This window comes from Bombus affinis, chromosome 12, assembly GCF_024516045.1.
Source record: "Bombus affinis isolate iyBomAffi1 chromosome 12, iyBomAffi1.2, whole genome shotgun sequence".
Lineage (NCBI taxonomy): Eukaryota > Metazoa > Arthropoda > Insecta > Hymenoptera > Apidae > Bombus > Bombus affinis.
In genome coordinates, this window is record NC_066355.1 from 11,439,615 (window position 1) to 11,452,083 (window position 12,469).

General features: G+C 44.5%; 2 protein-coding genes across 2 annotated transcripts in view; one reads left to right on the plus strand and one right to left on the minus strand.

The window, feature by feature from the left end:
• Positions 1-1,384, minus strand: part of LOC126922811 (cGMP-dependent protein kinase, isozyme 2 forms cD4/T1/T3A/T3B) — a 55,085-nt gene extending 53,701 nt beyond the window's left edge. The window contains exon 1 of the mRNA XM_050735734.1: positions 264-1,384. Within this exon, the coding sequence (XP_050591691.1) occupies positions 264-736 (473 nt within the window). The 5' untranslated portion in view covers positions 737-1,384. The remainder of the gene's footprint in view (positions 1-263) is intronic.
• Positions 1,385-10,704: 9,320 nt separating this feature from the next.
• LOC126922839 (paired mesoderm homeobox protein 2B-like) overlaps positions 10,705-12,469 on the plus strand; it is a 39,248-nt gene continuing 37,483 nt past the window's right edge. The window contains exon 1 of the mRNA XM_050735783.1: positions 10,705-12,077. The gene's annotated coding sequence lies outside the window, so the exon portion shown is untranslated. The remainder of the gene's footprint in view (positions 12,078-12,469) is intronic.

The window sequence follows — 12,469 nt, forward strand, 5'->3', positions numbered from 1 at the left end:
CCAGATCGAAAATCAGTTAAATTACAGCATCAAATCGAACGCGAGCGCGAATGTGATCGAGTAAAAACGCACGCACATAGACACACGCATGCGCGGCATTAAGTGGCTAACCTACTGCAACTTAACGCACTGTGTCCTATAGAGAGGTAGTCGAAACGAAGGTTATTTCCGTCGCGACGAAAAAGAATGCAACGACGATCGAAGAAATCACGCCGGTTAACGAGTTTAATCGGTAGAGTAAGAAACGATCGTATGACACCAACCTGTCGCTCTTGTCGACGACCGTCAGAGTAGCAAGCTCCTGGAGCGGTGGTTCCGCGGAGATTCCCTGCGCCCTCTGCTTTCTAGGTCTTGGTTTGGTCGGTGTCAAGGGTGACTTGAAGGGAAGCACACTGAGAAACTTGTCGAGGTGACTCCGTAACTCTTGTATCTCGGCATCGCGACGACAGAGAAGCGCCTCGAGCTCTGTGATCTTCTCGTCCTTGACACGCAGCAATTCCTGCAGCTCGCGAAGGGTGCCCATAGCTGTGATCGTGGTCGCTCCGGTGACGTTCGAAATGGCCCTCTGGCCGGCCGCGGCGACCACGGCCACGGTGCCGTGCGTCGGCAGCTGGGAAGCGTCCTCCTCGTCGGCGAGCCGCTGCTGCGTCGACGAGAAGCACAGGGAGTCGAAGCACACGCGCATAGACACGCAGGCGTCGCCGATCGGCACTCTGCACTTGGTACCCTCGTCCATTCAACCCGAACGAAACTACCGCGAGAAGAGAACAGGGCCTCGACGAGGAGCACGACCCGGACGGTGCGTCGTCGGCTCGCTCTACTCCACAATTCCGCGCTCTCCAATGCCGAAGGACCAACCTCCTCTCCACCGTCTCTCGTCGCGAACTACCGCGATTACCGCTGTCTCGCTCTTTTGTTCTTCTACATCGTTCTTTCCCTCTCCCTCGCTACTCATCCCCACTCTGCTATTACAACCGATAGCTTTCCTCGTTGCTCCATAACCCCTTTCTCATTGTATCCCACTCTATCGATCGTGCTCTCGCTCTATAATGTCGTCTCTTCTTAACGTTGCTTGTCACCGTTTCTCTTTTTCTCACTCTCAGCCGATTTCTCCTTCTCGATCTATCGTCTGCGTTCTTCGAATCGTCTATCTTCCTCGCGCGTTCTCTCCTTAACGTCGTTACTGCTCTTTATCCCTCGTATTTGTTATCTTCGTTAAGTCTTTCAACGTTTTCTCTTTCCTCTCGTACTTTCTCGTTCCAACGTTTGATATTTCTCGCTTGGATGGTATTGATGATCGTTTCTCTATTCTACGATACGCGTTATTCTATTCCATTCTCCTTTGAAATGCAGCGTGATGCGGGGGATACAGAACCGAGTCGGCTCACTCGTGTTTCGACTCGACTCGACTGCCATCGTTCGCATCTATCCTTTTTTTGCATAGCATTGCGCGTAGCTTCATTTCTGCCTTGCGCTTCAACACGATTCTTCACGATAGTTCAAATTTATTCTTGGATTGCGCCACGTGACTGGCGCGCCATCTGTACTACTCTTCTCCGTCAAAAATGCTCCGCCGACACAAGCGAATTGTTTATCGGCTGCTCATACCAGATCATAAAAAAAAAAAAAAAACTATAGTCAAATCAAATTCCTTCCTCTATTCGCTTCTTTATATAGTTAGTGTTTTATTTAAATCTATACAGTGTTTTTACTGCTTCTATCGTAAAACTTATACATATCTGTGTAATTAATATCTTATTTTTTCTTCTATTTTCTAATAACATTGTTCAAAAATATTCTTTCCTTAGATTCCAGTGGTGAAATCGATACAAAATGTTTTAATGTACTTTCGCATCATAATTTCCCCGACATTATTGTACGTATCGTTGTACATTGAAACAACGATGCCTTTTTATTTACTTTGGATAAGAGTGACTGCATTTTTACGACACACTGCTTGCACATCACGCCACGCAGTGGCTGCATGGAATAATTTTCATAAGCCGTGATTTTATCTATGTCGGTAATTCAGTGCAGCCATCGTCAAGGCTAATAGCGGATTTCAAGTTTGATAACGAGGCACATATGTATATAAATGAAGTCTTAAACGATATATCAAGTTCCTTAACATTTCCATTTTATTATTTTCATTTTTATTTTACTTTATGCTACGACCGTATATCATGAACATAATTCCTTGTAAAACAAATAAGGATAAATCGAGGATATGTTATGATATGACTAGGCAAACGATGAATGGGACGAAATATATATCCTTAGCAATAATAATACGAATAATACAAATCTTTTAGGACAGCGTTGCTTTTCACGATTGTTCCACTTTATCGCAAAAAGCAAGTTCTGTCGAAAGGCATAAGTTATATCACATGTATCAGCCAGTGGCAACTTTTGTAAGTAGAATACGAAGAAACGAGAAACAACCGTGTAATTGCAGTGATATACACATACTCAGAATAGATTCATAAAGCACACAGCAGTTGATCCCGTAGTTTATGTGCGTCAGATTTCTAGAGATGACGCCACGTGGTCCGCTGACCTTATTGCATTACATTATGGTAGTTATTTCGATTGAAACGATTAAAATGACAGCGATCCTACATTAAGGCTTCACCAATGTAATGTTTAAATAGCAAGAATGTATACTTCGTAAATCAGTTGATCAAGCGAATGTACAGCGAGCGCTGTTTTATTGAGTAGCGCGAGAAGCTCGTAAAATAGATCGAACTTGAGAGTTGCTGTTTCTCTTTCATTCATCGAATGGAATTGACAACCAATGAAATTTAATCTATCCGCTTCTCACGAAATTCTTATCGCGACAAGTTCTACTTGAAAAATTAGCTCTTAGAAAAACGACGTCGCTTATGAGACATCCTCCCTTTCGTATTGCCAAATCTTCTAACGGGTGATCAGATCTATAGTTTGTTCGACCGTATAAGAGTGTAATAATTATTCGCATGTAATTACGTGAATCCAGACAATGAACCCATTACACGAATCTTATTACATTTTGATAAAGTTCATACATCGTTACGATATACGTAAATCCGCCAAACCGTCTGGATACTTATGAGCGATGATACATATGCATACAAAAGGGAGAAAGGGAGAGACGATTAAATGCGTGAAAATAAATTGAGAGAGCGGCCTCGGGCAGCCGATCGGGCATTGTCTCTGGCGTCTCGATGACTAGTTACCGAGTTATCCCGAATCGAACGCCTGGAGGGAGAGTCCGGCCCGGTAATAGCCAGACTGCTGCTCGGGGAACCGTAATGTCATAATAGAATAGCGATGTTAGTAATAGCATCGCGTTGCACCGGCGTAGGTAACCGGCCGATTGACTGGTTCGCGTAGAGAGAGGCCCAATTTGCATCGCATTGCGTGTATTCGTTACGCCTTGGTCCGCGTGTTCTGCGTCTACGTGCTGTGCGCTCGGTTGTACACGACGGCAGCAACGGTGGCGTCGCCTCGCCGCGCGCATCGGCCATCCCGACGGCTAAACCGCCGCCGTTCCAGCAATCAGCGCCCTGGGAGATCCGTGGAAACCGCGGAAACCCCTAACTCGATTATCGTTTCTAGCATCGTTATCGTTATTAGTCGCCCCATCGACAGACTAACGGGAAAACGAACTTCTTGCGGTTCGATCCTGTTTCTTCTTTTCACGTTAATTGTTTTTCTTTTCTGCCTTTTCCTTTTTTCTTCTTTTTTTTCTAGTCAAGGCGATTTGTTCTTTGGCGATGACTCTTATCGGTATCCAGTCGGAGAAACGAGTTTTACAGATATTTGTGTAGGAATTCCTTTCGCAATTAGATGCTCGTGTATTTATGGCAACGCCTGCTTTTTTATATCTTGACAAGCCTCAATCTGATTATACGTTTCGTCAATGATTTTGCGCTCGATCGAAAGCTTAACTTCGTTCAATTTATTCGAAAATACGCTTTCGAGAAGTGTACAAATTCTCGAATATTATTACCGTTTTCTTAACAAATTCTATTAAGAATCGTCTTGCTTTGTAATAATCAGCGATGTTATCTTCGTGATTACGGTCGCTTCGTTCGATTGCCCAGATGTCGAGATACCGTCGAAATAGTATAAAAATGCAGAAGCAACATCTTTACCAACCACCCCCTTGGAGGAACTACGCTTTGATCTCCCTCTTGCCTCCATTGCTGCATTTCATCCCCCCGCGACACTCTTCTGGTTGCCTGGATCCGTCCGCGCCCCTCAAAATATCAACTAAACGATAACCGTATTTATTATTCATTCGGTCGGCTCGTTCGCTGCTCCTCTCGCGGCTCCAATTTTGCAGAGTAGTTTTTCAAAGAATTTCGCGAGCGTGCCGGCGCATCGCGAGCAGGATACACGATGGTAAGATGAAATCGAGGGAGGATGAGATATTTCGCGTACGCGAGACACGTGATAAGAACCAGACCAGGCGAATTTGTGTAAGTTTCGCCTAGTTTTGGAATTAAATACGACGCGAGTGTGATGAAATTTCTAGCTTCCTCTTTCTATTCTATGCAATATAGTTCGTATCAATCAATCGTTGTAAATCGATTAATTATTAATTATTTAATCGATTATTAATATCAACTCTCTACAAGTAAATCGTTGCTGACCAACGGTCACTGACAAAGGTCGTAATGTCAAAGTATAAGTCTACGTGTATATTTATATGTACAATATATAGCAAATAAACGTATACAGAATTTCAAAACTTAAATAAAAAGGAACCCGTAAAGAAGTTTTAATCATATACGATACAACTAATGTATTATACATTGACATAAAACATTTCCTATTAAAATGACATGAATTTAAAGGAGACGAATTATATTCGAAAACGTATTGTTTGCACAGAACATAAAATCCAATGTAAAATTTAACGCTTCTAATGTAATATTAATCAACGATTAACTTGCAAATATCGTACGAGGATCGAATAGAAAATACTTGTAAATTGTAATTGCACAAAGTGCTATTAGAACGTACAGCTAAGTTTCTGTTCGGATGATTTTATATATGACGAAGTACATAGTTCTAAAATTAGTAATTTTTCACGGCGAAAAAGATAGGCGACAGACGATAGACGAAACAGAAAATTTCCTCGTTTCTATAAATTTTTCGTAAAGAGTTTAATCCAATGATTCCACTGTATTCACTGTACAGTCGTTAACGATACAACAGAGTGTACCGAAATTACTTAGTTTCATAGTAGAAAAGCTCTCTGCCTCTCTTAAGGCCTATCGCCGTCATACTGGAAATAATTCAATCGTCGTTAGAGAATGGCGCAGTTTCATTTTCGGAATGAAGCTATCGCATATTATGTTTAATCTTGGCTCGCCTCGTCTTCGCGAACCACCGGAACATCTTGGAAAGCTCAACTAGGATAACTAAGATTAGTGTCGAGCTCGTTGTGCGACAATTCATTTCGCGAAGATATTCGCAAATTGTTTCCTCTCTCTGTTAGCGTTACCTCGATATTTATTATTTTATTATCGTTTCCACTCTTTCTTTCTCGATGAATTTAAGAGCTCCTAGCCACGTTACGTTATTATTTAAAATATATTATGTAAAATTGTATGAAAAAATATTAGTATACTTTGGAGAATACGTCATCCTGGTTCACGCGCGATTTCTCTCAAGATTTCACTCTTCTCAGCTTTATTTTAAAGCTAATGCTCCCTCTCGTGTCACGAGTTTATCTTAACTTTACGATTCGTAGACGTCAATCCGCGTCAGAGAAAGGCAGTTTACGTTCTTCGTGTATTTTTGTTTTTAATTTCTTTATTGCTTCTTACGATATCGATCTTTCTACATCGTGTCGTGCTCGAGTTGCTTCACGGTTATCTACAATTGAAACAGCAAAAAATCAAGCACAAGTGACTATAACGAAAGTATTAATTTCAATTAAAAAGTCACTTAAAAAAAGTATAGAATCAGCGGATGATAGATTAACCTGCCTGAATTCTCGATTTGCATTACCGTACAACGATAGACAACAATCGAAGTACTCTAAAATACATAAGACGACCTAAAAACTTTTAGATCATCTACGATCCAAAGATAGCGATCGAGAGTTAGAATCTACTAAAATGGAACACGTGTTCCAGTATCACTCATACAAACAATTTCTCTGCACATTCTACGTTCCTCAAGACGTCAATCTGCGTCAAGAATATCATGCCAGCGTTCTTCGTGCTCTTTCTTTAATTCTACCCCTCTTCTTCCATCATTTCCTGTGCCCTTTGAACGCCAGGACGGCGTCGTTGATCCTCTTCCCGTCTTGCGTTCCCTCTGTGTCCAAGTCCCGGAGGATGAAGGGATCAGAGGAGAAAGAGATATGGATTGACACTCGAATTCCTTCGGTAAAGGATCCACCCTTCGCTCGGTCATTTTTCTTATCCGCCGTGCATCCGAGTCGCGATCTAACAAACTAGATTCATCAAATTCGACACCGATCGTCCATTCACGGCGGTCGCTTCATTTCCCTTCGCGGATCTTTCAATCCCACGAAAGGCCAGAGAAAGAGACTCAACATTCCGAATCCTTACTGCGATAGGTACTACATTGTTAATCTTTTGGAATATTTTCTGACACTGACGTTTATTAGGCTGTCTCGTAAGTTTCGTATATTCGATAAAATATCTTCGATACAGACGATAAGAACTGCGACATCTACTAGATCCATTTGCAAGCAGCGATACGCGAAAAAAGAAAAAATTAATCGATTTAAAGTTTCAAACGAATGGCGAAATTAATGGAAAAGAAAATATTTTCATCCCCCGTTCGAAAAAGAAGGGGTCGCAGGAATGTGTGAAATATCGAATTCTCCTCCGAGCTGCCAAGTTCCTCGGATGTTTGATACAGTGACACGAGAAACACCGCGCTAAATCATCTGTCGCCCCCCCGAATTTACCCCTGCAGCGGCAGAAGCCTTAAGTCTCGACCTGTCTATCCGCCGTCACTCAAGAGCGTTACGAGCCGACCCTATGTGGCTTTTCACCCTTAAAACATCGCGTTTACGCCTAATCGCATTTCACCAAGGCAATTTATTAAAAAGACACCGTCTACGTCGACAATCTGACTTTAATGGCAATTTTCGTCGTTGAGTTTGAAACGACGCTGCGCGACATTTGCGCAACGTGGATCTTCCTTCGTGATAAAGGATAATTCCTCGGATAGGTATGGGCGATTTTGCTAGCCGGAATAATTTTTTAATCGAAAGAGAATTTACTTTACGTTGCGACAACAAATTTCAATGTTCCGCCTTGTGATTTTTTTAACAGCTACTTACACCTACATTCAAAACTACACAGACGCTTGATCACACCGAGCATCCTCGCTACATTTTATTCTCGAATCCATCTCTCAAATGTTCGTTTCGTTATCGCGAAATCCCGCTAAAGAGGCAAAACACGAGGGTCACTTAAGAAAACCGACCACCCTACCAAGAGATAGAAAAAAAGAGAAGAGGAGAACGGAGCAAATTGTCGCGATCTCGGTGTCGCGAATAAACCGCGAAACAAAGAGATTCCGCGTAGAAGTGGATGGTAAAGAGGTTGACCCAATAGAAGGGATTATCGAGCGCGGGTGAAAAATAAAAGTACCGAGCAACAAAGCAGCCGATCTGGGAGTCGATCCGGCGTGTTGCGGCAAAGAACGCCAATCCCCTCGCGCGTCTTTCTCAACGTACAACAACCGAGAAGCTTCCAACATCGCCATCGCCACGACCACCATCGGTACTAGGTACAGCGTCGGTACTACCACCACCGCCGCCTTTTGCCCTTCTTCGTTCTCTTTCACCCCGCCAACCCCTTCGCCAGCCACTGTTCCATCCAGCAGCGAAGGCTGGCTGACGTTCCCGCAGGAGGAACATGGCTCCCAGGCACGATCCATCCTTCCAACCTACCCCTCTCGACTCTCTCCGCTCCTCCCGCGGCCCGTTTTCTCCGACACCCCCATCCCCACCGGCTGGTTGGCCCCTCGTTGCATTTTAAATCAAAGCCCCGGAGGTAACGCAATCACCAGGCATCACGACGCTTCCACAATTTTCTACTTTAAGCTACTTTATGTATTAGTACTCCCCCCTCCCTTCCCCTCGTGGCCGTCCATCTCGCTTCCTCCGCAGTGGGATCCGCAGCACCCCCAACCTCGCTCCCCGCGGCCCCCAAACCCCGTCCATTTCTCGTCTCTTACTGGCAAGCCAAGGCGAGCAGCCACCGCTGCTACATTAGCCCTCTACCGAACCATCCTCGTCCTCCTTCCAACCGCCACCTCCTTCTCCGACGGCCTCGCGTTCCAGACTCAGTCTTTTACACTCCGACAGATCCTCTAGCACCCCCGCGGAACACCCCTCTCGGCTCCTAGCTGCGGCGTAACGAGGTTATTTTATTAAACAAGCTCCGCAACCCGCTCGCCGACGCTGTTGGAATTCTAGCTGGACAGAAAGACGAGAACTTAGGAGGAGTTACGGAGTCGAGGTTGAAACGGTGGTTGAATCTCGCGCAGCTACGAGTTACACCTGCGTTTTCCAGTGTTTTTTGAGGGCTTAGCTTGCTGTGCATTAATTGCTTTAGCTTTCGTCTTCGCTGGACACAGAATAGTCGATGGAAACGTAAACAGAGAGTAGAACGTTGTTTCGCGATATTTTCTTGCGAGTCATTTTTTACCGCTCTATCGTTTTAAAAGCCAGCAAAGCGAAACGATTCGCAAATCTACTCGCTGTCCCCTGTCGCGGAAAGAAAATCATGCCTGTAAACGGTGGGGAAAAATTCGGAATAGATAACCGGATATTTCCAATGGAGTCAGTATCATAGAGGGCGGACTAGCTATACGCGGTATAGGTACTCTATACGTGGTATGTAGTTCGCAAGCGTAGACCGGTGTAATCTAGTCATCAGGAAACTCGATTATTCTCCTAACTCAGTCTCTTGCTCTTCCTGTCTCTGTTTTCCTTTCCTCGAATTTAGTACTTCTGTGTTCTCTGATTGCTTCTCCGCCCGTTTTCGCTGTTGTCTTCTCTAATCATTTACTTTCGTTCTCTGCCTATATCCAGCTATTTAGTAGTCAATCCCGATTTCATATAACAGAATTATACGTATGACCTTATTTCTCCTTATTTCTCCTTTAAGTATGTTTTAAAATTTTGGTCTCGTCTTACTTTCATCGGATTTTAATTTCTGCGAGCAAACATATTTACGTCGTTTCAATTCTATCCACTTTATCCGTTCAATCTTTCTCTATCTTTTCCTATATATCAATTTATCTTCGCATTTTCTTCTTCGCTTTCTTCGATTCACTCTTCTTTGTTTCCATAGGTCTCGTCCCTTTCCGTTCCGCTCTGCGTCTTACGTTCTGATCGGCATCGCCTCGCGGTATTTTCCTATCGCGTTGATTTACGTACGCGCGCTCCCTGGGCATCAAAAATCAGGGCTATCCCCGAAGGGTTGGAAGAATCAAATGGAAAGAGAATATATGGACACGGATAAGTGCGTATTTGATTCGAAAACGTCATCGGCGAAGGCTCTACGTTTTTGCTCGGCGAATATACGAGTATCTTGAATTCCCGGCAAAGCGCAATTCGATAGGGGATGAAATTGGAACCGATCAAGCCTCGGGAAAATTGCGGAAAAATCGAGACGCCGGATTCCTTGTATCACATTTTATCCACTTCTTTCTCTTCTTTCTCTTTTGTTACTTCTATTGGCCTTGAGACCCGACTCGGTCCAAGGTTGATTTCAATTTTTGTTCGTCGAAAGAGATACAACGTTACTTTCAATTTGAACAGAGCTGACGTTTCTTTCCGTGGTATTAGATCGGTTCGTACTTCCAAATAAGACTTTCAGTTTTTTGAAGTCTTTAGGTAAGAGAATGTCTTCGTATAGAAAAATAGAAAAAGACACTTACGATCGAGTGTACGATATTCGGACGCGTTTAAACTATCGAAATACGTAAAATAAAGATAGAGAGAGACAAGAACGACGTAACTCGTACGTATAACGGATTAATTGGACTTAATTACCGAAAATTATAATACGTATCTTAAGAGCCTCTCGGCGAAACTCAAACACAAGAAAGCGTTCAAGTAGGTGCAGAGTGAACCGCGAAGAGGCAAACGTCGTTCACGTCCGTATACGTATCTACAAGCACGAGTTCTTGTGCTTAGTTGCGAGTTGGCCAAATGTCCGGCATGCAAGAGCCAGGAACGTCGTCCAAGATACGGCCTGAAGGAGGATGAACGGCACGACGCGTTCGTCCTTCCTCGGAGAGGGAGATTATTCGCGAGCCACGACAGACAAGGATAAACTTGGAGCGACTCGAAGAGGAGAGAGAGCGAGAGAAAGAGAGAGAGGGGGGTGTGGGTCGAGGTGGAGCGCGGCTGATACAAACGAGAGAATCACTATGGACGAGGGGTAAACACGATTTACACCATGACGACTATTGCCTCTCCTCTCGTCCAAAGTGCCTACGCGTAGATCCGAGGGTGAGTTACAACACACGGGGAGACACTCGGGTTGCCCACGGTAGGGATGTTTGTCGTACGCGTTATTTGGCCAATAAAACCACGTGGTGATTCCGCCACCCCCGCGTAAAGCGGTTGCAACGACGCGATCAACTCGGATGGTCGAACAGAGAAGAGAAATCGTAGACCACGCCTCGCGAGTCGCTCGACGCCTGCGTGGTTCCGCCTATCGAACACGCTTTTGCTGCCTGGCCGTCGAAGCGACACCGTATCGCGACACACAATCCAGCTCTGGGACCCTCTTCGACGCCTCGAATCGCGACTCCTCCGGTTTTTCGGCCAACACGATCACGGCCCGCGGATCATACTCGTTCAAACATCACGCAGCGATCGGATCGGTGCAACCTCCGCTCCTAACATCACAGATGCTGTCGAGAAGGACCCGAGAACTCGATGAGTTAACAGTGTCGAGGACGAGATTCTCTTGGAAAACGTCTTTTTATTTCAAGACTCCGTGTTAGAACTCGAGAGAGAAAGAGAGAGAGAGAGAGGGAGAGAGAGTGAGAGAGGAGAGAGAGAGAGAGGACGAGGTGTTTGAGGACTAGGTGAATACCGTCGTAAGATCGTTGGTGTGCGATTGTATCAGGACGAGAGTTATCGAGCAAGATTTGTTAGGTGATCCATGTCATCTCGCGTCAGCTGGATGATCGAGAATTCCCGTAAAAGTTTCATTGGAGCTTGATGGAAGGAGGAGTTTAAAGATGGAAGACTTCTCGTAGAAGAATGACTAATTGCTGTGAATAAGGAGGGCTCGTGAAGAAAGTTTGAGGACATTGTTCGACTAAGTGACGCGTAACGGATACTTGTTTCTTGCGCGTCGATCAGCTGGTTCGACGAAACTTTCGTATACCTGAATTCTGATCGGAAATTCACGTTTGCGATCTTCGGAAACTGTCGGGCATGTGCATCCGCCTCGAGGGCAAATCTCAGGATCGAACAGGTCGACCGAACTTTCAACGACTCGCCACCAAAATTCGCCAGAGCCTACAGATACCAATGGAAACAGGCAAGCTCTGTCACGTACATCTCGAACGGTGCGTTTATTAACCGAACAACGATATAATTCAACAAGTGTTTGCGAACCAAAGTGCCAAAGCAAGAACAGAAACCTCAAAGACTCGTTGTCAGTCTGATGTTTCCAAAGTGTCGTCGACGAATATTATCCGCACGTCCAAGTATATATTATCGAAAGTAATAAATAATATACGACGAGAAACTGGTGTCAGTGTTAAACGAGGGCACGAGTAAATCATCGTTGTGTCAGTGATCGGGAAAACTGTAGGGGAACAGTTGGCGGGAAGAGAACGTTTGGGGTAGATCGTGGATCTCGCGAGCGCGTCGCACGGTAAAGGGGTTCGAAAGGTCGACGGTGATCCGCGAGGGTGCGGAGGTAATCGGGAAAGTGTTGTTCAGCCACGAGTCCAGGATTCTCACCCCCGGAGGCGGTACCATTTCACCCGGGGGCGCGGGGCCGCCCGCGAGCCCTTCTTCGGGACACTATCATCCACCTACGCATAGTCCACCCCTGGTCAAGGTGAGCGATTGATATTCCAACTGTTCCCAACGATCTTCCTTTTCAACTCTTAATTCCAGACTGTACGACTAAGAGGAATCTAAATTTTTGTTTCCTTACTGCAATTTGACGAAGAATTTCAGCATGTTTGGCGCTCGAATCGTAAAAGACGAAAATTTTCTACAATTTCGTTTTTTATATAATTCGGTACAATTGGGAAAAATATCGGCAGAAAAAGTAGCGAAAGCCTTAGTTCGTCGGGCAACGATGATCACAATATAATGTGTACGCATTAACAGAAATTTAAACTATACTCGTGAATTTTTAGTGCAGGACATTTTTATCGACGACAAATTTATTCAAAGGTTTATAAACAAAGTTTTAACGGACGACTTTTCAGTTGTATACAGCCT